This window comes from Aquarana catesbeiana, linkage group LG10 (genome assembly GCF_042186555.1).
Source record: "Aquarana catesbeiana isolate 2022-GZ linkage group LG10, ASM4218655v1, whole genome shotgun sequence".
In the NCBI taxonomy this organism is placed as follows: Eukaryota; Metazoa; Chordata; class Amphibia; order Anura; family Ranidae; genus Aquarana; species Aquarana catesbeiana.
Window position 1 is genome coordinate 195,999,218 of NC_133333.1, and position 25,781 is coordinate 196,024,998.

The 25,781-nt window shown below is 37.9% G+C and overlaps 1 protein-coding gene across 10 annotated transcripts in view; it reads left to right on the plus strand.

The window, feature by feature from the left end:
* NCAM1 (neural cell adhesion molecule 1) overlaps positions 1–25,781 on the plus strand; it is a 488,278-nt gene that overhangs the window by 387,168 nt on the left and 75,329 nt on the right. For 6 of the 10 annotated variants that reach the window (XM_073603080.1, XM_073603079.1, XM_073603082.1 and 3 more), the window contains 5 exons: positions 3,465–3,649; positions 4,176–4,272; positions 11,110–11,280; positions 12,415–12,546; positions 20,634–20,648. In XM_073603080.1, coding sequence (XP_073459181.1) covers positions 3,465–3,649; positions 4,176–4,272; positions 11,110–11,280; positions 12,415–12,546; positions 20,634–20,648 — 600 coding nt within the window. The remainder of the gene's footprint in view (positions 1–3,464; positions 3,650–4,175; positions 4,273–11,109; positions 11,281–12,414; positions 12,547–20,633; positions 20,649–25,781) is intronic. The other 4 variants (XM_073603081.1, XM_073603083.1, XM_073603089.1 and 1 more) reach the window with 1 other exon arrangement.

The following is a 25,781-nucleotide window of genomic DNA, read 5'->3' on the forward strand; positions in this document are numbered from 1 at the left end:
CGGAAAAACTTTCAGAGTTTATTCCGATGGCAAAACCGGTCGTGTGTGCAGGGCATTAGTGTTTTTTTAAACTGCCTGGCCTTCATAGACAAAAGAGTTTTACTTTTTTTTTTTACAGACCTGAAGTCTGTATGTTTAAACACCTAACTTCTTAAACACCTAACTCCTAATTTTTTTTAATAAATATACAGTGCCTTGAAATAAGTATTCATACCCCTTTAAATTTTCCACATTTTGTCATGTTACAGCCAAAAAAGGAAATGTCTTTTATTGGGATTTTATTTGATACACCAGCACAAAGTGGCACACAATTGTAAAGTGGAAGGAAAATTATAAATTGTTTTCTAACTTTTTTATAAGTAAATATGTGAAAAGTGTGGCGTGCATTTATATTCATATACTTTGTATACTTCTATACTTTTTAGAATCATCTTTCGCTAGAATTACATCTGAAAGTCTTTTTGGGTATGTCTCTACCAGATTTTCACTAGAAAAGAAATCTAGAGAGTGAAATGTTTGCTCATTTTTTTAAAAAATAGCTCAAGCTCTGTCAGATTGGATGGAGAGTGTCTCAATTCTCAGTTCTCAATTGGATTTAGGTCTAGACTGTGGGAGGGCCATTCTAACACATGAATATGTAGCTCTGGCTGTACGTTTAGGGTCGTTGTCCTGCTGGAAGGTAAAACACTGCCCCAGTCTCAGGTCTTTTGCAGAATCTAACAGGCTTTCTTCTAAGATCGCCCTGTATTTGGCTCCATCCATCTTCCCATCAACTCTGACAAGCTTCCCTGTCCCTGCTGAAGAAAAACATCCCCACAACATGATGCTTCCAGCACCATGTTTCACGTTTGGGATGGTTTGTTCAGGGTAATGTTCAGTGTTAGTTTTCTGCCACACATAGTGTTTTGCTTTTAGGCCAAAAAAGTTAAAATTTGGTCTCATCTGACTAGAGCACCTTCTTCCACATTGTTGTGTCCCCCACATGGCTTCTCACAAACGGGACTTCTTATAGCTTTCTTTCAACAAGGGCTTTCTTCTTGCCACACTTCCATATAGGACAGATTTGTCGAGTGCACGACTAATAGTTGTCCTGTGGACAGATTCTCCCACCTGAGCTGTGGACCTCTGCAGCTCCTCCAGAGTTACCATGGCTGCTTCTCTGATTAATGCTCTCCTTGCCTGGCCTGTCAGTTTAGGTGAACGGCCATGTCTTGGTAGGTTTGCAGTTGTGCTATACGCTTTCCATTATCAGATTCTGGATTGAACAGTGCTCCGTGAGATGTTCAAAGCTTGGGATATTTTTTTATAACCTAACCCTGCTTTAAACTTCTCCACAACTTTATCCCTGACCTGTCTCATGTGTTCCTTGACCTTTATGGTGCTGTTTGTTCACTAAGGTTCTCCAACAAACCTCTGAGGGCTTCACAGAACAGATGTATTTATACTGAGATTAACAACTTTGTGTCCAAGCCAATTCTGACACTTTGTTCCTCAAAACATTATATATGTTTTTTTAGCAGAGACCCTAGGAAATAAAATGGCGGTCGTTGCAACTTTTTATGTCACACAGTCTTTGCACAGTGACTTTTCAAGAATAAAAAAAAAAAACAGTAAAGTTAACCCAATTATTTTGTATAATGTGAAAGATGATTACGCTGAGTAAATAGATACCTATCATGTCATGCTTTAAAATTATGTACGTTCATGAAATGACCCCACATCTCTCCTCTAGGCAGGAAAGGCTGAGATTAAAAAAAATCACGATCTCAGGCTTTCCTGTCGAGTCCCCAGCATTGTTTACGTCATAACGTGGTTCAGTTACACACAGGTGGACTCTATTTACTAATTAGGTGACTTCTGAAGGCAATTGGTTCCACTGGATTTTAGTTAGGGGTATCAGAGTAAAGGGGGCTGAATACAAATGCACGCCACACTTTTCACATATTTATTTGTAAAAAAAAATTGAAAACCATTTATTATTTTCCTTCCACTTCACAATTATGTGCCAGTTTGTGTTGGTCTATCATATAAAATCCCAATAGAATACAATTAAGTTTTTGGTTGTTACATGACAAAATGTGGAACATTTCAAGGGATATGAATACTTTTTCAAGGCACTGTAGGGCATTAAAATCCTAGGTCCAGCAAGATATTATATTGTACATATTCTGACACAAAAAGTAAACCTTTTATGTCCACCAAAGTTTATGATTTCTGGCACCTGCAAGTACCTGGGCTTGTGTTCAGATTGGGTCCCATTGGGTGGAACTAAACCTGGATCCAAGACCAAGGTTGTATACAGATCCTCAGCTTCTTCTGGCTCCTGGGTTATGTCTTGCTCCCCCTTGGTGTTAAACCTGAATCTTGCCATTGAACTGTGAAATGCCAGAACCACTGTGGCCAGCAGAGGTTTTGGCATTTGATAGTTACATGTCAAAGTTAAATGTCAGTCAGCAACAAAATGTCAGTTTAATCCCCTAATAAATCTTCTAATACACAGACTGGTCTTGTTATTATCAGTCACCTATGCCTTACCTCTATCATTAGCAAAACCTATTTTTCAAATAACCCCTAAATTCAGTTGTTGGAATGTGTATTATTACTTTGCCCTGTTTTTCTTATCTTCCATATCATAACATAAAAAATACCTGTCATCAAAGTGACTGAAAAATATAACTGCCTGTAGTCCACATTTAGTCTCTTACTTTTGTATTCTGGAGATGGTTTGCTTTAAGCACATCTGTCCTTCAGGGCTAGTGGACCCGCTGAACTAAAGAATAATTGACTCCTATAATGGCTTCTAGGGCCATTTAAAGGGACGTGCATAGAAATGAGGGGGAATGCTATATGAACCGAAAGGCTGCTTATGTATTTTTTTTGCACTTAAAGTGGTTGTAATTCTCTGCATTAAGGTAAAAAAAAACTTTCTGTGTGCAGCTCCCCCCACCCCCAGCCCCCTTTATACTCACCTGAGCCTGATCTTGATCCAGTGATGTACACAAGAGCAGAGGCTCTCTCGGCTCTCTCCCTCCTCATTGACTCATTGGCTCATTGGAGCCATTGGCCCCCACTGCTGTCAGTCAAAGCCAGTGAGAAGGGAGCAGGGCCGAGCCGCACTCTGTGTGTCTATGGACACACAGAGCTAGCTCAGAAGTGAGCCTGCATGAGTGCCCCCATTGCAAGTAGCTTGGTATGGTGCACTCGATTGGGGGAAGGAGCCAGGAGCGCTGGTGGGGGACCTGAGAAGAGGAGCATCAGGGCTGCTTTGTGCAAAACTATTGCACAGAGAAGGTAAGTATAACATGTTTTTTATTTTTTTTTTAAATAAAAATCAATGCTTTACAGTCACTTTAAATTGTTTTCAAAATGAGAATTTTGTAATATGTTATTGTCAAAGACTGTATGCACATGTATTTACTGTATGTAAAGTGCTGGAATAATAAAATATTTCCTAAATTTTTCAGATGCTCCCAAAATTAAGGGTCCAGTGGTGGTTTACACCTGGGAGGGAAATCCTGTAAATATCACTTGTGAAGTCCTTGCCTACCCTACTGCAAGAGTGTCTTGGCTCAGGGATGGACAACTTCTGCCAAGTTCTAACTTCTCCAATATCAAGATTCACAGCAGTCCTTTAGCCAGCAGCCTTGAGGTGCAAAGCAAACATAATTACACTTACTTTGTTCACTTTTCCATGTATTACTTAAATAAATTTACAATACAAAGTACATAAATGCTTAGCTATCTTCAGCAATCACACTGCTAGTGATATCATCATCTGACTGGGTATTTCACTATGGCTAGTCATATATGGGTAGATTTCTCTCATTCAACTCCGTGGGTTGAACAGGAGAACTTACAGATTCCCCCCACACATGCTAAAAAGCGTAGACAGAGGAATCTGCATTCCCTGCTATTGTATTCAGACAGCCACATTACCTTTGTATGAATGCTGACAATTTTCCCGTTGATTTTTAAATCAACTTTTGTTGAGCTGGGTGGGGCCAACAGTGCTACCTATGAATCAGTTGAAATTCAAGCTGTGTGTAACTAGCATATGATTGTGCACAAACCCATTTGGCAATCTTTGGCATTGCTTATTCTTTACTTCAAAAAGCCTTAATTTTCTCTTGTGTACTGAGAGTGTGTAAGTAACTAGCTTATGTTTGTTCTACCAGATAAACCCAGACTCTGAAAGTGATTTTGGAAACTATAATTGCACTGCAGTCAATAGTGTTGGTCAAGAGTCTTCTGAGTTCATTCTTGTACAAGCAGGTCAGTAACAGTTGATTCCCTTGATTTTGATCTGTTTTTTTCTGGATTGTGGTGATTATATTTATTATAAGTGATACTATTTCCAAAATAAGCATCAAAATATAGAGTATGGCAATGCATGCATTATAAAAAGAACTGTGCCCTATATTAGAAATGTGAAACTTGATTTTTCGCTATTGGGCACCACAAGTTGTTCTGCCAGGCAATCATTCATATTAGAAAGTATAGAAAGTATACAAGCAAACAGTCACTTCCAGTGCTAAGAGGTCTTCCTTAGTGTAGCAACAAAAGGACAATGGTAACTAAGAAACTAGTCAGATGCTGCCTTCTTCAGATGGGGGAGTCCGATAAGTACTACAAAGCACAAAAATATTTGATCAAAAATTTAAATCAATAAAAAATGGATACTCACAAGATGGCAAATAAACACAGTGTTGAACAGGATGGACACAGATGTGCCATATACACAACACCGGGTGTACAGCTGATGCATTTCTGGGGCGCACCCCTTCCTCAGAGCTAAGCTACTCTGAACACCTTAGGACAAGTGCTTAAAATAGAAATTACCTTCATACAGGAAACCCATCCCCAAAAGAGGTGGAGAAAATGGAAACAGCAAAAAAAAAAAAAAAAAAAAGGAATTATACTATTGGTCATCACAGGTTAATTTAAATTGAACTGAAAAAGCTTAAATTAAGAAAACTTAAATTAAAAAAAATCCACTTTCATCATAATTGCCTTGCATCACAATGTAATAAACTGCAACTATCTTTAAAAATGTCAGGAACCACAAAATATTAGAACCACAAAATATTAGAACCACAAAATATTAGCATTGATGATGACTCACCCTTTGACAAATCAAAGATGGCTCACAGGGGTGTTTGTGGGGCCAATGCACAGGCTCCTCTGAGACCCGGAAGTGCCAGGATGGACTCGGGTGTAAACGGACACGCCATGGCCATGGCGTGCTTTGCCCGAGCCTGATAAAATCACACGGGCTATGGGCCATCTGCCTGCCCGATATCATCCTCAAGCAATCCAGCACTAGGGAGAATCAATCCTTTCAAGCCCCGCCGGAAGGGGCGGGTGATATAACATCCGTGGCCGAAGTGCAAGACCGAAGTGTCCCCAAAGGATAGATTAAAAAATTATAAAAAAGGATCAAAATAAATACTAAATAAATAAATGAAAAATATTGTAAAAAATATATATAAATATTGAAACTGAATAGATAAAATGGAATGTGATGTACTACTAAATTCTTAAAAAGCATAAGATAATGATAAGATATAGTAAATATTCTGTTTATGGTTGTCCTGATACCACTTTTTTAAGACCGAGTACAAGTACTGATACCTTTTTTCAAGTACTCGCCGATACTGATTACTGATACCATCATGTGACAGTGGCACTAATATGCAGCACAGTCAGTAGCTTTTTATTTTATTTATTTTTTTACAATTTTACAATTTTATTTTTTTATAATTTATAATATATATATATCCAAAAACAAGGGATTGCTGCACAAACCGTATTTATTTTGAAATCTTCAAAAGGACATCACCACGACATCCATAAAATCAGACATCCATAATAAACGTATATATATATATACGTATATGAATATTCATTAGATAGGCATGACTTCTGATGAAGGGCGTTATCTACAATAGCCCAAAAACGTTTATTATGGATGCCTGATTTTATGGATGTCGTGGTGATGTCCTTTTGAAGATTTCAAAATAAATACGGTTTGTGCAGCAATCCCTTGTTTTTGAATTTTTTCTATGTCGAAGCCTGTGGGAGGGAGGGCATCATTGCTAAGCACGGCCATCTGAGACTGTAGTCCACCTCACCCTTCTGAATATATATATATATATATATATATATATATATATATATATATATATATATATATTTTTTTTTTTAATTTATTTATTTATTTATTTACAATGCTTTCTTTTCTTTCTTTATTTTTTGGGGGGGGGAGTGGACAGTCAGTGTTTATTTTATCATTTTTTTAATAATTTTTACGTTTTTACTTTAGAATATTTATTTATTACAATGCTTCCTTTTTTTTTTCTTTTTTTATTCAATCTTAGGGTAGGGGGGCTTTGGTGAGATGTCAGGGGTCTAAACAGACCCCTGACATCTCGTCTTTGAGACATGGAAAGAGACTGAGGATAGAGATTCCCCAGTCCCTTTCTGAGCAGCCTCAGCTGCACTGAAGATGAATGAAGAGTAGACAGCGGCTCCTCTCCATTCATAAACTGAAGCATCGTAAACACAGTTTACGATGCTCAGTTATGAATGGACAGAGTCAGTGATCGCTGACTCTGTTCATTTATAAAAGGAAGGAGATGGTAAATGACATATTTACCGGCTCCTTCCTCTGCTCTCCATCCTGAAAAATCTGGGACGGGGGAGCAGGAGCGTGGGGAAGTTATAATCACCGATCTCCATGTGTGCTTCTCCTCCTCTCCCTTTTGCAGCTTTCGGCTGCTTTATTGAAAGCCACACAGGGGGATTGCTGATTATAACTTCCCCCGCCGCCCCACCCATTTTTCCTGAGTTTCCAGGTATTGGATTAGGCATCGGGAGCATTTGCAGGAGTACAAGTACTCCTGCAAATACTCGGTAACAGGACTGATGCCAGTATCGGTATCAGGACAACCCTAATACTGTTAGTAGATTCTTAAACAGCGCTGGAACTGTGGTGTCAGAGAGCCAACCCCAACATAAGGATACAATTCATATTTGAGCACAAGGAGCTTCATATGTATATGCAAAATGATAATATATATATAAAAACTGAAACTGATAATACAATTTGTAATAAAATGAAATACATCATAAAGCAAAGATGAAAAGCAACCTACTTGGGAGGTAACTGACGAGTGCCTGCCCCTAGGGGGAGGCTTGCCTTCGCCCATCTGATGTTGGGAGGGGCGATTCCTGATGGTGGCAGAATCTAAAGCACTGGAAAGATGAGCAGACTTGACCCGAGACACTTCCCAGCCTGGGGCACCTGTGGGTCTCTCCCTTTTCCACCAGTGTTCCCAGCCCTGCAAATAGTCCTCTCTCAAATTTACATGATTTTCTGCTGATGAGATCAGGCTCAAATTCTATGATTTCATTATTGATACGGTTATCCCAGTAGGAGAATGCAGCCAAATGGGTAAAAGAATTGAGCTCATCTTTGGCTGTTTTGATCCGGGAGTGAATGTGCACCACATTTTTATGACATAGTCTACTCTGAACTGGCACACCTCTGTGTTAAGGCCACACAGGATCACTCCTTTTCCATGTTGTTGGAAGAGAAGAGAGTACTAGAGTCACTTAAAAACAATGACATGGTCATCATTAGACAGGCCAACAAGGGTGGTAATCTGGTGATCCAGGACAGACAGGATTATCTGACAGAGGCTTACAGACTCCTTGGGGACACTAGCACCTATATGAAGTTTGAAGGGGACCCAGTTGGCCTATTCAAGGAAGCCCTGAAATCTCTGTTGTATGAGGCACTTAAAGACAAGGTCTTGTCCAAGTCTAAATGGCTCTTCCTCCTCTGCCCCTACCCACTTACACCATTCATGAATCATATTTCCAAAATCCATAAGGATGCTATCAAGCCTCCAGGCAGACCAATTATATCTGGTATCGATAGTCTCACCAGCCCTATGGGAAGTTATATTGATCACTTCCTTCAAGAAATGGTGGTGCAGCTCCCTTCCTATGTTTGAGATTTGACCACATGCTAGAGATCTTATCCCAGTACCAATGGCAGACAGGATACCATTGGTTACCATTAGACGTGGCCTCGCTGTACACGTCCATACAGCACAACTTTGGATTACAAGCTGTCCAATATTTTATAGCACGCAAAAACCATCTGCATCCCAGGCAGACCTCATTCATTGTGCGGAGCATTGAATATACCTTAACACACAATTATTTTGTGTTCAGGATGATTATTACAAACAAATCAAGGGCACAGCTAAGGGGGTCAGGTTCGCCCCGAGTTACGCCAACTGATTTATGGGATATTGGGAGCAATTCCACATTTGGTCCAATAATCCCTTCGGGTGAACCTTGTCCTCTATGCCCGCTGTATCGATATTTTGGTGATTTGGGATGGCAATGACCGCCAGCTGGAAGCCTTCCATGCACATTGCCCTTCGGGATTGAATTTACCCATGTTCACGACAATCAGAAGTTGGTCTTTTTGGACCTTGAACTAATGGTAGACGATGAACATCTGATAATTTCCCACACTCACTTCAAGTCATCAGCAGGTAATTCCTACCTTCATGCCCGGAGCCATCACCACCCCAGATGGATCAAAAATGTACCCCTAGGCCAGTTCTGCCAGTTTCAAAGGACCTGTACCCATCTGACAGACTATGACGTGGTGTATTGAAAAAGACATTTCGGGAAAAGGGGTATGACCAGGCTATTATTGAGGTAGCATATACTAAACATCGGCAGATGTAACTAGTGGCAGCCAGCAGTAAATGTCATCAACTTGAGGTCACGTGTACCAACAATGGTGGTGAGGCCCCGGCTAAGAGTATCAGATCCAGCAGCTGTTTAGACATTACCTTTAGTACCCGTTTTAACAACAGAGCCTTTCCGATAAAATGGATTATAGAAAAATACTGGGGCATTCTCCACTGTGACCCTTGTCTCACCAATGTTCTCCCAGAACGCCCAAATGTCATCTTCCACAGACCTAGGAATCTGAGGGGCTTCATTGCCCCAAGTAGAGTTTGTACACAGAAAACCACACTTCACGCCAACTACAGTAGTATATTTGATCAAAAAGGCAGCTTCAAGTGTGGAGTTCCCAATTTTGGAGCTTGTCACTACATGTGGCATAAGAAGAGGGAAGTTGTAGATAGTGATGGCCAGAGCCATGCCATTCGACAATTCATCAACTGTGGGTCACAGTTCGTTGTCTACTGTCTGGTATGCCCCTGTGGTCTTACGTGGGTCGTACAATACGTACCCTACGTACATGTTTCGGGGAACACAAACGGAACATCCGAAAAGGTTTTGACAAGCATTCACTACCCCTTCACAAACAAAATCCATCTGGTCTGAGGTTGGTTGGGTTGGATATCGTGGGTGAGGATGCAGACATAGGACGGCGGTTTAAGAGATTATGTAGGAGAGAGACCTTTTGGATACACCGGTTAGGGTCTTTAACTCCGAGGAACTTTAATGTAGAGCTGGAATTTTACACCCTGATGTAGGGCCTTCATCTTAGTCTTTTTTGTCCATCTATTCATTTTGATTTTTATGAGCGGTTTGCCTTACTATATAATCAGTATTAATAGTGTTACTATTATTATTATTTTTTTCACATATTTTTTTTCTTTTTTTACATTCTTTACAATTATACATCCAAGTAGGATTATTATAAATTGTATTATCAATTTCAAATAGTTTTTTTTATATATAACCATTTTGCATATACATTTGAAGCTCCTTGGCTCTCTGGCAGAAACAGGTCCAGTGCTGTTTAAGAATCTACTAACAGTATATATCCTATATCTTATTATTATCTTAATGCTTTTTAAGAATTTATTAGTACTTCACATTTCATTTTTTCTATTCAATTTCATATATATATAGATATATCTATATATATCTATATATAGATATATCTATATATATATACATATATATTTAACAGTCATTTTCATTTGTTTATTTATTATTTATTTTGATAAATGTTATTATTTTTTCAAATCTCTCTTTTTTTATCTTTCCTCTGGGCACATGGTCTTCACTTCTGCCAGGGATGTGACATCATCAATACTAATATTTTGAGGTTCTAATATTTTGTGGCTCTGACATTTTTAAAGTCAGTTGCAGTTTATTACATTGTAATGCAAGGCAATTATGATGAAAGTGATTTTTTTTTTAATTTAAGTTTTCTTAATCTAATTTTTTTGCTGTTTTCCTTTCCCCCGCCTCTTTTGGGGGTGGTCTCATTTGGGGGTGGGTTTCCTGTATGAAGGTAATTTCTATTTTAAGCGCTTGTCCTAAGGTTTTCAGAGTAGCTTTGCTCTGAGGAAGGGGGTGCGCCCCCGAAACGCATCAGCTGTACACCCCATGTTGTGTATATGGCACATCTGTGTCCATCCTGTTGAGCACTGTGTTTTTATTGCTTATGTCTATTTGCCATCTTGTGAGTATCCATTTTTTATCGATTAAAATTTTTGATTAAATATTTTTGGTAATGCACTAGGTGTGCACGCCTTCTATTTTATTTATGTCTTTGTAATCATTCATATTAGAATCACAATCATATTACAATCATTTTTTTAACAGCATGTTTCAAGTATGCACTTTAACAAATTTAGAATTTCAAAAATACAGTAAAGTACAAAGTAAAGTACAGCTTCAACTAATACATTTTTTGTTTAGTTGTTGGATAGAGAAGTGGCGGGTTAAATGTTCTGTCAGGTAATTTTTTGTTGTCTGCATACTTGCTGGAGACATTTTTCCCCACTTCCTACTGTATAAATGGAACTGGAAATAAAGGGAAATCTCCCTTTTTAGGTTGAAGAAAAGTTTTCTTCTTTGTAATAATGTAAAATATTTTTCTTACTTTGTGTGTCAGTGAAAAATGTAACCAAGAAGTGACGGCAACAAATCTATCTATCTATCTATCTATCTATCTATCTATCTATCTATCTATCTATCTATCTATCTATCTATCTATCTATCTATCTATCTTTACTGTAACTCTTATTCTTCATATATTTTCTTCTCTGTTTTGTTTAAATAGTTATTGTTAATTACGTAATTTTTCCTAATTGGCAGAGACCCCATCATCACCAACTATTCTCAAGGTGGAATCTTATTCTAGCACAGCAATGGTTGAGTTTGAAGAACCAGATTCCACAGGCGGAGTGCCCATTCTTAAGTACAAGGCAGAGTGGAGAGCAACAGGAGCAGAGATATGGCAGACTGCCAATTTTAGTGCCCGGGATGGTAATTGAAAAGATGTTATAATGCCCTTTCTGTCTTGACTCTTCTATTCCATGAACCTAATTAGAAAATAATATAATGTCTAGATCAAGAGTTTTTGCTTTTTTAAATCAGTAGCAAATTAAAAGTATCATGTCTCAGTAGAAAGTTTTTGGTTTAGAGGTCAACTGATGTAGCAATTATAGGTGAATTGCCATGGACTTAATAATAAATAATCGGATTCTTAAATTTCTCAGCGATTATATACCGACATGTATTTTCCAGGTTCTTTTCATATGTTTTCTAAAAGAGCCTTACTAATACTGCTCTATTCTGTACTGTAATGAAAAAAAAATCTTTTGACAAGATCAATGCCACTTGATAATAATCCAGTGTTACTTGTCATGAACTAAGATGAAAATATTTTGCCTCTACAGTTCTCAGTTGGTGACTGTTTCAGTTTACCTATGCCCCCCCCATGCTTTTGCAATACATTAATATTATAAATTACAATTTTAAATGTATATAAATTAAAGGGCCTCTTGATTTCTTAGATTGTTGTGTTCTGATATCCTTTACTGTGTTATTAGTTCATGTAATACTACTTAGAGCCTCTGTATTCACTTAAATCTGGGACAAGTACCTTTTACTTGTTTAAAATAGCCCCTTAAAGGAGATGTATAGTGTAAAGCTGCAGCTGTCCCATGTCGGCTCTAAAACAAAGAACTGAGCGATCACATGATTGACGATCGCTCAGTTGTCTGCTCAGTGCAGATAGCAGTAACTGTCAGTCACCCCTCTCCACCCTGCCCCTCCAGCTTTCACTGGAGCCCCAGGCAGGAGAGAGGGTAGGCACACTTGCCTTCAACTCTCAGCTGCGCGCTGAGAGCCAAAGTCAACTGTCAATTAGGCAGCTGAGTGTATCCTAACAATATGATCAAAATCCTTCCAGAGCCAGGAGCAGTTCTTTGACATCAGGAGAGCAAAATTAAGTGCGCTCTTGTGTCCCACATGTGAAGTATGGCCAAAAAAGCCTTGGACATACTTCTCTTTTAAAATCCTGTAAACCATTGTAAACATTACCTTGTTATGCTTACACTGTTTTCCATAGAGGTTGAGGGTTGTCTCTTAAGTCATGTGACTTTTTTGTGTTTGCAGAGGGTTCAGAGGGTTCTCTTACAATAACTGGACTCAGGCCAGAAACATCTTATGTTGTGAAACTATCAGCTATCAATGGCAAGGGTATTGGCGAATCATGTCCACTCTTTGATTTTATCACCCAGCCAGTTCGTAAGTACATTTGGAGCTTTCTACTATTTTTATTGCCGTGTCACTTGGATTATTTTAGTTGCATTGATATTCATAATACTAATATTTTAAAACTAATATTAATAATTGTCATTGCTCTTTTCTTAGCCACAAATGTATAGAATGGTCACTTTGTAAGTAAGCTGAGTGCAACTTCTTTAATTTTAAAGACACATAGAAAATTATTTGATGACTTTTTAATATCATTTTCCATTTAAGGGGCAAGAATACATTTTTTTCTCTATCTAGTTGCAGGTTTCATTTACTAAACCGTGTCTTGACACAAGTTGTCCTTGGTAATAATTTCTATGACACACATCAGAATCCTTTTTGTATTTCCTATTGTTTTGTGATTGGTTGTCTTGTTGAAATGATAAGCAGCCAATGACAGAGCAGAAAGGAAGGTAAAAAGTTGATTAAACCAAAGGCCAGCTTGGACTTACTTCAAGGGTAAAACAATTGGAAGTAAATTTTAATATTTAGCTGGTAAAGAACCTCTTTAATGGATAGTAAATATTTCACTTTAAGTGTTAGGCTAAGCATGGTTCCCTTCTTCTTCTCTGGCATTGTTGCTTGCACAATATGCAATAAAGATCTAAGTTGTGCTATAGCATGGTTTAAAAAAAAGTAAATTGTACTGTCTCACTTTTCTCAGGCATTGTCTTTGTACAGTACTAAAATTATACGGAATGTGTTTTTTAACATCCAAAGGAGGGATGTAACACATTATATCCAGAAGACAAATTTGGGTACTAAATTATTTGATTCTTGACCTTCAAAGGCCTCACTTATACTCACTTATACATTAAAGTGACAAAATCACCTATATAGATTTACTTACCTGCCAAAAGAATAGTTGCTACACTCATTCTTTCTGATGGCTTGTTAGTTGAAACATTCCTGTTTGCTGTCCACAGCATATATTCCACACTTCTAGGTGTGTGGAGACCTGTTCCCCTGCTGCACGCTGTGGTTTCTCCTACTGGTGTGTACATCACAATGGGAAATACAAGCAGGTAAAAGAAACCTTTATACGCTGTGAGGGAAATATGCATTCGGCCCATCTGATCTGTCATATACCTGTAGTAGCTGGAAAGCAGTGAAGAAGTGGCATTTCAACAAATGGGCCACTGGAAAGGTAAATATAGTGACTTCCTTTTTAGCAGGTACAGTATGTCATTCTATACAAGTGACTCTGTGCTGAAAGGATCACGCCAAGATAACAATGTATAAATGGATGCATAAATCATTTACATATGAACGTTAGTACATTTACAGAACCTGTACAAGAAAAATCTATTTTATCAGTAGCAGGCACTGCAGCATAAATGACTGAAAAATTCATATAAAAGCAAAGCAATTCAATAGGAATTCACAGTTGTAAGCTACAGTTTGATATAAAAGTTGCAATGCAATAATGATCTAATATTTCCCTTCAGGTTATTGTTGAATTTCAAATATTTTGTTGTAAGAACTGACAAATATGGCAAGCTTGAGCTGGCATATTTGCTTGATGCCAACATACTAAAAACATTTTATTAGCCTGGCAAAAGAAATTCTAATTTCACTAGTGCATAGTAAAAACTATATGCTGCAATGGGAGCAAACAAAGGGAAACTGTATTGCTGAGTTACTGCTAGCTGCAAAGCACTAAAGCCTCATTAGAACCTTATTAACACTTGTGAATTTCTATTGAATGTCTTTAACAGAGTTTAAATTAGTAACATTCTACAGGACAGCCTAATAGAAATCAGTACTCTTTGTAGTGACTGATGATTTCTGATTGACTTTTTTGAGTTACAGGCATCAGAATAAATATTGTAAATGTGTTTGGTTTAAATTGCTAACAGAAGTCTATTGCAGTTACAGTAAAAAGCATACAAATTGTCCACTTAGGCCTCTGTTCAAATCATTAAATAAAAGATATTTTATTATAAATCATTTGAAAACAAAATATATAAAGGATATCAGCTCAAAGAAAGAAGTCCAGGGATAGGATTACATAGAATCTCTGAAAGAAGCAGCTAGGGTGAGCCGGGACCCTGTTCAGGCTGATTGGCATCTTGAGTAGCCAGATTTTACAACATTCCACTTTTTAAGACATGGTAATTCAGATAGACAGTGGGCATTTACAGTAAATCTTCAGCAGTACAGATTGGTGTCTACCTGAATTAAATTTGTAGGGGGTTTAACATCCTGTTTGAAACCCTCTGAAACCAGAGTCCAGCTGAGTCCAGTTAGTAGACTCTGCCCAGTTTAACAGTTAGGTACTGCCATGTGATATTTTACAAAACAGGTTTGAGGGATGCCTTACATTGTATTTTGGAACCAGGATTAAAGGATTTAAGTGAAATTCTCAGCCACACTGTACTTTGGCAGCTTATTTTTGACTGACCAATTACAGAGAGCAAGTGCACCCCAAACTACTTTCATTTGACTGATATCAATTTAAAAAATATATTTTTTGTGTGTGTTGACTTTCAGAAGTTATGGCCCCAAAATACTGTATTTTTTGTCAGAAGAAGCTGGCAATGCTGATATAACCGTTTCCTCCTACACCACCAACCCTCCACCAGAACCCTTGAAACTTGCTATCACTGCATCCAGCAGAATTGTTTGACCACTCCATCCTAAAAAAAAAAAAAAAAAACCTAAAAAGAGAGGTAGAGGAGCTACATGGTGGTTGTAGGTGTCAACCATTGCTAATTGAACTCCCCCTCCCTCCATGAGGAGAGGCTCAGGGAAACTGGGAACCATTGCCCCCCACCCCACCCCCCAACGGCCAGTGACTAAGCATTGGAGACAAACTAAAATGTGGAGCTGTGATGGGGCAGGGATTAGTGAAGCAATCACTCTTGTGTTTTTGCTATAGCAACCACTTTCTGGCCTAGTAGATGGGATCACTCATATAAAACATTAACTGTAATTCCTCCCATATTAAGCACAATGTTCCTGTACTGGGTGGCCCCAAAATAACACATTTCTGCTTGCCATCACTTATTTTACTATTTTTATTTTGACCTATTTACAGCTTTTATATTTTATTTCCTTGTAAGGCCATCCCTTCCCAAATCAAACAAACATGGGTAGAGACAATATAACATATATCAATATGACAATATAAATATAAAAAAAAAACACAAGTTGTGTTTTGTTTGTGGGAACTTGCAGATAAGTGTGACTGCTGTAGTCTTTTCCATGGCATACCAGTGGGAAAAGAAGATAGTGCCCCTGAATAATATATGGTGAAGAACTGTTAAAAATTGCTCCCTTCCTGTAGTTCACAGTCTGGGCAGCCCAACACTAACATATGCCCTCCTTAAACCCCAAAAAGGGCTGAATCTGTATTTTTTGGAAGTTAACACTAAATGCCTTTTGTCTCAACATTTGGCTTTGTTCTCATTATCTTGTGTTATCTTGTGTCTCCACATTTGAACTTGTACCTTTTTTGAAAAAGTGGTGACAAAGCTGCCAATCTGCCACGAGCTGAGGAGCAGAGTCCAAGGAGGTGCCTTGAATTCGCCAATGCCCCCCCCCCCCCCCCCCCCAAGGAGTGATAGACTTTGCTGTAGAATGGCTCCCAAGTAGCAGCCTTTTGGGTACTCTAAGGGACATGCGATTTTACCAAACATTCGCCGGTGGTGAATCAATCACTGTGATATAAACACATGCAGCAAGAAACTGACTATGGCCTAATTTGAACTGCTCATACTGCCCTGCCTCTGCTTATTTTTTCATTTGTATGTGTGTCTGAATCTTTATTGGAGAAAACAAATTCATTTTTTTTTGTTTATGCACCATTTTGACTATTCAACCCGGACACCATAAACAATCATTTGGTGTTGGTCAATTTTTCTGACGTGTCTCTGGGGCAGTATTCAATGTATATGGTTATACAAAACAGCTGCCTTGTGTCTAAGCCCTCTTCCCTTTTTCAATTTGATAACAAAACTGCCCTGCTGCTGGTCATTTCTTTTAAGTCTGAGATGATACAGCTAATTTTCTAGTGTAGAAAAACACCTGACTTGTTTTGTGTCTTCACCTTTTAGCCTATTCTGCCTGGTCATATTTTTTTACTATCTTGCTGCTGGCCATTTTTAACCAAACCAAGCTAATGTTCTGATATTAAAAAAAAAAATGGAAATGTGGTGTCTCTGGGATGAGGATGAGTGGTGACTAGGGTGCACAGGATTTTTACATTTTAATTTAAATGATACAATGAGGTGCTATGAAAAAAGCAGCACTTGAATTAGCTGGAAGCAGCAACTGCCTGATGTGCTAAAAACACCCCTAGCTAAAACGTATAATCTAAAAAAAGAGAAAAGACAAAGAATCATAGAAGAAAGTTTCTAGAAAGCTAGATGTCATTCAGTTGTCGTGGACAGATATTAGTCCTTAAAAAGGTTTTTTGGTGTAAAGATCTTTGAACGGGTCACATAGGAGAATGTACCCGAGCACTGAAGTTCAAATAACTCAAGCATAGTTTATTAAAGTATATATAACCCAATTAGCAAAATCTCAGATTAGCTTTTACATAAAAACGTCACTTGGAAAATATTTTTTCTAATCGCTCAATAAAAAAAAAACTAGTGATACTGATATAAAGGTAATTTTTTTGGGCAGCTTGTGTTATATGGTGACAACTAATAAATAAAGGTCCTTGTTTGAGCACTTTGCGTTCTGCATTGACAATACTCTGCTTCTGACTCCCACAACCTCCTGCTTGTAAATCACCCTGCCACAATCTCTCTAAAAGAAACCATAAACTGATGTGCTGATGCACATTGCTCAGACATATTTCACTGTTGTGATGATTTAAAAAAGACCCAAGAGTAAAAAATGTATTGAAGCCAGTAACGACTAGAAAAGGTGCCCTGTAAAAAAAAAAAAAAAAAAAAAAAACATGCAGTCTTATCACGTAAGTATATGCAGATACAGGCTGTGAAGAGGCGACAGGACATCAGCAGTATTGAGATGCAACAAAGAATTAAACAAAGTAAAACCTCTTTGACCCCCTAAGATATACAAGATTTGGTACCTACGAGGCATTTAATAAGGGATTACATCTATTCTAACAGACCTGCCAGTGCCTACAAGTCCTATACCAATCTCTCCCTATGTAGCACACCCTGTGCTTAAACCGCAACAGATAAAGCACATTGGGGGTTATTGATGAAAGGCAAATCCACTTTGCACTACAAGTGCAAAGTGCACTTGAAATTGCACTGTAAGTGCACTTGGAAGTGCAGATGCTGTAAATCTGAGGGGTAGATCTGAAATGAGGGGAAGCTCTGCTGATTTTATTATCCAATTATATGCAAGCTAAAATGCTGTTTTTTATTTTCCTTGCATGTCCCCCTCAGATCTACAGCGACTGCACTTCCAAGTGCACTTTCAGTGCAATTTTAAGTGCACTTTGCACTTGTAGTTTTCACTTGTAGTGCAAAGTGGATTTGCCTTTAGTAAATAACCCCCAATGTCAATATGGCTGCTGTTACCTCACCCTTCTATAATGAAGGGATTGACTAATCCAAAAGCCCCCTTATTGGTTCTTCTAAGCCAGAGACTATAGGCTATAGTTCCAGAGAATTCTCTAGATCGACAGCCACGGGAGCCAATGGTGCCGCTGCTGTGTCTCAGACAATCAGGAGGAGTGTCCCAGATGGCTTAGACATTTGTGGACATCACTAGAGAGAGATGGGGCTCAGGTAAGTAATTACATTGTGCTGGGGAGGCTGCTACACACAGAAGGTTTTTTTCTATCTTAATGCATAGAATGCATTAAAATAAAAAACCTTCTGCCTTTACAACTTAAAAAGACAAACCTAAAATACACAGTTCAGCAACTAACAAGATGCTTAAACACCTAAACAGATTTTATTTCTAATATTTATTATGTCATCTTGATACAAACATTGGAATGTTTTCAAACATACAGAGTCTGTTTTTAAAATTAAAATTGAAATGTTACTAATCAATGGAACACATAGGATTCATACAGTGGCAATCTTCTGGTGAGGCAGTCAAAAAACCTATGAGCTGCTTAGCTGCAGGAAGCTGGTTACAAATTGCTGCTGTTCACTTGCAAAAGAGTTGTATTACATGCAGCCACTTCTTCAGAGGCAAGGTTACAAAAATGTCCCCTTGCACCCTTTATTAATTGTGTCTGGTCATCATGTAAGTGGAGGTGACACAGCATATTGCACAATTTTGGCTCATTCTTGTAGGGGAAGTGGTGTGAGGATGGAGTGGGGTGTGGTATTTGCACCACGTGAAATGTTACACACTACATAGAGTTGTAACATGGTAGAAAAGGTAAACATAGCCTTTAATCTATTCACCAAGACCCAGATATTCCCTGTTGAGTGCTACCATCTTGCCCTGTACAGAGCAAAGAAACAATGAATACAGGCTGGTAATGGCCCACATGTTAAAGAGGCATCTTCCCTTCCAGTGGCAGTCAAATGTCACTGCTCTCTGCATGTATCAGCAGCCAAGCAGATTATTCATTTAGTCAATGTAGGCTTCATGTGTTGAGGATAAGAAGAAGCGTGTTTGATACAATTGATAGGGCTGATGATGAGTGTACCACTATCTTTACATGCTTAGCAAATGGAAAGGTCCACTTAAAATATTTCTTGGTATGGGGTGCATTTGCCATTCTGTTCACTCAGGTTGTGTATTTATTCACTCAGCACATAATCAAATATGTTATTTTTTTAATTAGTTGTTTTACTATTGAAAAGTTTATCCATATTTATAATATGGATCATATTTGATGTTGATGCACTTGTTTTTGCCACCCTTTTCCACAATATTATTATTTTGTAAGAGAATGGGCCTTAAATTGATTTGAGGAAACAGTTACTCCACAAGAACATTGCTGCCATCACTTGTCCTATCAATTAAAGTGGATCACAATTTCAGTTTAAAGGGGTTTAAAAGGCTTTGTATGTTTAAAAAAAATTCAGTGTGTTTGCCAAAATGAAAATATAACATTTGTTTATGTATTTTATCACTTTTGTAGTTGCTTACCTGTGTAGTGTGGATTTGTTAATTTGGAGTATAGCAGAACTGGTATATCAAAATCAAAATATGATCATCTGACGACAATAAAAAATATTTAAAAATAAGTTATTACAAAAAAAATGACTCATGGTTTTAAGTTATATATTCGTTGGCAAACAGGTGATTTATTACTGTGATAGAATCAATAATTATGTATTGATTTCTTTTTTAATTCTCTTTATTTGTTAATATAAATATAGACCCCTTTGTTTGCTGTTATACAGTTCATGATTTAAGATGCTTTATAATAAAATATGTGTGGTTTTTAAGATGCGTTCAGAGGTCCAAGGTGTGGAGGTTTTGAATGTATTACATAGGGCAAAGTTTCCCAAACATGTCAAGTCCCACCTGCAGTTCTTGCTTAGTGAACATCCACACAGGAAGTTAAATTCCATTACTTAGACACAAAACACTTTATATCTGTATAAGTGCGATTACTTGGTGGGACTTGAAGGCATGTTTGGCAAACACAAAACAGAACCTAAATATTCTACTTTTGAGTGTTAACACTTATTTCTAGCATTAATTTAAGTTATTTGAGTCTGGCTTATGTTAATAAATATTTATTTTCTGCCAGTGTATTTTCAGAAAAAAAACAGTATCTGAAAAAAAAAAAAATAATGATAATAATGGGGAAATTGTTACTTTGAATTATAGCCCTTCATTGCTTTTGCAGAATATTTATATGTATTGATTTCAATACAGGGCAAAGGCTTAGTATTGGTGGTTTAGCATTTTTCCAAATGCTCTATCAAGGATACTGTATGGGACATTTATTGACATGGAACTTAACCAGAACTGAAGGCTCTCTAATCATTTTCATTATTTTCAAATTCTGATTTCATTTTCATTTGCTGTCATTACACAATGTGTTCACATATTTAATTTGAGCTCATCCTTTCCTTTTGGTTGTCTGTTTGGCTCCATCTCACTTGCATTCTCTTTTATTTCGAACCATCTCTCTTCTTTCCATCTGTCTGCAACCCATTGGAACACCACAGATATTTTACATCCACGTAAGTGCCTCTTTGCAATCTTTCTCTCTTCTGTAACATTCATTATATCAGTGGCCCTGACTGTCCCTGCACACAGCTTTTGGGGTTATAAGAGGACATAAAAACATTGAATTAGACATTATTTTAAAGAGTTAGAATGCACAGCATGGGCAAAGAGTTTTCCTGCAGAGAGAAGGCTTGTTTTTGGTCTTTGACTTCCCAAACCTCACAACCCATTATGTTTTTATAAATATTTAAGTAAAATTAATTTTAAAATGAGCAGTCACATTTCACCTTTTTAGTCAATCTATTTAGTAGTTTTCTATTACACAATGGATCCTTAGAGTTTACACTTGTATAGTTCTGGGTAATATACCATGCAGCGTTTAATAAAGGATTTTTCTCACAAATGAAATGATGGATTTTGAAGGGTATTGACCCTTTCTGTTTTCTTAAGCCTGAAAGTACAGTTGTACTACTACACATAAAGCTTTCTACTGCAGATTATTTTCATTCATATGTCACAGCTCTAACACAATGCCAAAAACAACAGTTGGTGGAAACTTAGGAAGTGGGTTTATTGGGTGGAAAATCACAGAATTAAAATGTATCAAAACTTTTTTTTTTTTTTAATAGTTTTGGATAGAGTAAATAAGGGTTAGCACAAACATTTCTGTGTGTGTCTTTGGGAGATTCACTTCTCTATTTGTCCTGGTGACTATTGTCATGGTCCATTGCCCACCCTGCTCCACATACACGGACATACAAACATAAATGCACCAGTCAGGGACACTTACGAATGAAAACGTTGCTTGTGAAATACATTTTACATGCCGTACACACCAGAGTGAGAGCAATAATTATAGGCAATCATGTTTAACTCTAACCTGATGACCTCTAGGGACTTTTAAAGCATCACCTGTGGAACATATAGGGTAACAAAATTTGTTGTCATTTAGCAGGCACATGCAAATTTAAAGCTTGACTTGTTGGGTATCTATTTACTCGATGCAACCTCATTTTTTATATTTTACAAAAACAAAATTGGATAATATATTGCATTCATGTGTCCTAAAAATAGTGTATATTGTACTGAACTTTTACACTTGATAAACCAGTGCACAAATATTGTGTGGCATAAAAAATTGGAACTACCAGCATTTTATTCTCATGGGTGTTTGCTTTCAGAAAATATATAATGTTTAGGAGGTTTAACTAAGGTCCAGGCCTAAAATTATTTTTTAAATGTGTGCAAAAAATGTAACAACAGCTCTGGCAGTGAAAGGGTTGGGGCACCACCCCTTGTTTAAAGGGGTTCTGCACTGTATTTATTCACCTAACATGCTGCCATCCAATAGGCCAGCATGCAAGAAGATGTATTTACACTACAGGTATAAACTGATATACATTTAACAGTATACAAGAAAAAGTACATTTATCGTTTGCGTGCAAAGAGTGCTAAACACTAGTATAGTAATCCAAAATAACTAATCAAAATTAACTTGTTGTTACCCGTTTACTATATTTGAGATTTAATATCTCTCAGATATGATTTGGGTTAAATGAGAGTTCTCTGACCATGAGTGAAAGCTTTAAGACAATAACAAAAATGTACTGGTATATAGTAAAGTAGGCCTATACTAATACACAACAGTCTATCTAATTATACAGGAAAAGGGTAACAATCATGGATTTCATGAAGGAATACAGAGTATATTCCTTAAAACATTAATCTACAAACAGTAGGACAGAAAAGACATAAGATAAACATATTTAGTTACAAATAAAATATAGACCTTTCCCATAGTTACCATTTCCACCAAGGTTCCATTCTGATGGCTGCTCTACCATAAAGTGTGTGTTTCCCTCCCATCTAGTCTGTGTATATCATTACAGGCTGATGCCTCATTGGTTGGTATGGCATGGCTCTGATTGATGGGCTTCCCTATTCCTGGTTAAGGACTTGCTACATCTCCAATCCTTATACTTTGCATAAGTCAGCCCCTTTTAATGCAAATCCTTGTGACTATTCTGAGCGGGAGATTAACTTGACCTTTTCCCGGGAAGTTAAGTATTGATTGTGGGTTGGCCTCTCTTCATTGCATATCTAAACATGGGATTCTTTGACGTGAATAAGTGTAGAACAATGAGGTTTGGGTCCCATTGTTTAGATACAAAAGCATAGGCACCAAATTGTCTGTCTAACAGACACTCCTGTGAAGCTATGTTATACGCCCTACATAGATGCAAGCTAAATGAAATATATTCATAATTACAATATTTTACAGCTATTAATGGAGATTTCACATAAGGCAACATTGTAATCATTAGAATAGTCAAAATGACTTTAGATGTCTTTCTGCTGGTTGTTGTTACTCTGCTTCATACAATGCTTTTTGCCTTATTAACCCCTTCAGATCCACGCTATACTCTAATGATAGCTACAGCACAGATCTACTTAACCGGGAGGCCGTCAATGGACATCCTCCCCTCTGCACGCTCCCCGCGCACCCCCCTGCAGGGCATGCACGGCGCGTGCTGTGATCACCGAATCAGTGAGACTTGGGTGATCACAGATCGGAGTAAGTAAGGGGTCAATCCTGGCCCCTTACCACGTGATCAGCTGTCAGACAATGACAGCTGATCACGTTATGTAAACAGAGGATCGGTAATCTTTTTTTTTTCTACTCATGCTGACAGCGTGAGAAGAAAAAAAAGCCAATCACCGGCTTCTGTTGAAGGAACATCAGTCCCGAAGAGGAAGAGGTGAAGCCGCCTCATCTATGCCCACCAGTACCGCCTGCCAGTGCCCACAGTGCCACAAATCAGTGCCCACAGTGCCATGAATCAGTGCCCACCAGTACATAAAAGTGCCAGCAATCAGTGCCACCTATCAATGCCCACGAGTGCCACCTATCAATGCCCACCAGTGGTGCCAATTAGTGCCTCATCCGTGCCACCTAGCAGTGCTGCCTATCAGTGTCACCTACCAGTGCCATTCAGTGCCCATCACTGCCACCCATCAGTGCCCATCACTGCCACCCATCAGTGCCACCCATCAGTGCCACCTATTAGTGCCCTTCAGTGCCACCCATCAGTGCCACCTCTCAGTGCCCACCAATGCCACCTATCAGTGCCCACCAGTGCCATCTCATCAGTGCCCACCAGTGCCGCCTATTAGTGCTCATCAGTGCTGCCTTATCAGTGCCCAATCAGTGCCACCTTATCAGTGCCCATCAATGCAGCCTATTGGTGACCATAAGTGTAGCTTATCAGTGCCCATCAGTGTAGCCTCATCAACGTACATCAATGAAGGAGAAAAATTACCTGTTTGCAAAGTTTATTAACAAAATATAAAACGTTTTTTTATTTTTTTTTTAAAGATTTCGGGCTTTTTAAATTTTTTTAACAAAAAATAAAAAACCCAGAGGTGATCAATTATCACCAAAAGAAAGCTATATTTGTGGGAAAAAAAATTATAAAAATTTCATTAGGGTATAGTGTTGTATTACCGCACAATTGTCATTCAAAGCGTGACAGCGCTAAAAGCTGAAAATTAGTCTGGGCAGGAGAGGGGTTTAGGTGCCCAGTAAGCAAGTGGTTAAATATTTGCCAGTGTTTTACTAGACAAGGTGTTCTACAAAGGATCCAAAAGAGAGTAGCAAGAAAATAGCTCCGGACAACTGCCACTCTGCAGGCAAATATCAGGGGTGTACTGAATAGAAAGGTGACTGGTGTGTGGCTGTCTTTGATGTTCTGTCTTTTATGCACTGAAAAGGAACAGAATCTCCTTCTATAGCAGGATTGGTTACCTCCTCGGGAGATTTTTGGTTTAAGATTCTCTTTCCTTCTTCTCCCTAGAAGAGCAGTCATTGATTACTAACAATGAAAGTGTAGTCGGCAAACCTTAGGGACTTTAATAAGCTCTGATCTTTGCACAATATGGCTGCATTGTAACTCCTCATAGGGCATAACACATAACCTACAGAGTACTGAGATTTAAGAACTCTGACTGTAGTAAACAAGTCAAGGTGACAGCAATGTTTCTGAGCTGGAGGCAGAGGATTTTCCCTTAGGGTAACAGGTTATATAAAAACCATGCAATAGTCTATGGACTGCTTTAGATTTTATAGTCCAGAGGAGAGTGGAATACATTGTAGATGTAGGATAGTAAAAAGCACAGGAAGATTAATGTTAATAATCACACTAGGGCTGACATTTGTAAGTCGAGGAAAGAAAATGTGAGCTTATTAAATTCTGGATTCTACCTATAGTGCAGAGTAATAATGATGTACAGAGAGAAAGAACCCATAGAAAATTAGATGTAATAGGGTCAAGGACTACCATACAACAGAAATAAGAGAGTTGCTGATTGGATACTGCATTTTTGTTGCCTAAGGCAACCAAGCAGACACTGCCTTTTGTTTATTACCTGAACGACATGAATGACTCATTAAAAAATGATAATCTAATAAGTGCTTGTGGTTAATACATGTAATGATAGTATTCAATACATTTTTCCCTGCTTTATATCACCTGCCTTTATTCATGTTTTCTCTACATTTACATACAGACTGAATTGTCCTGAAAAAGTGCCTGTGACAGGGACTTTCGGGACAATGTATTATACTAAAAGATGTAGCAGTTCCTGTTTTTTTTTTTTTTTTACACCTTTTTATTGACCATTGTAAGGGCCTCTAGAAGTGTTATACTTTGTGCCACCTTCTGTCTGTTTTGCTGGCCACCTTGCTCCGCATGCAAATGTATAGAAAAGTATATACCCCCTCTAAAGGAAAACTATAGTGGTTTTGGATGAATTTATATTATTTTACTTCAACCTTTTATTGCTCCTTTCATTTCTGTGGGCTACTCACAGGACTTTCAGATGCCTCATTCTGCTTATAATTTTGTATTTATCCATGAGTTGCACCCAGTGCCTGTTCCTGCATTTGAAATATTGTATATTGATATTATGCTGTCTTTTATCCAGATCTCTTGTTTAGCCCTTATTGCTTTGGTAATAATAATTGCTATATACCCTATTAATTGTTTACTTGCATGCTATACAAAATTATAAGCAGAATGAAGCATCTGCAAGTCCAGTGAGTATCTCCCAAAACAAAAGCTACAGCAAAAGACATAAAAACACAGTAT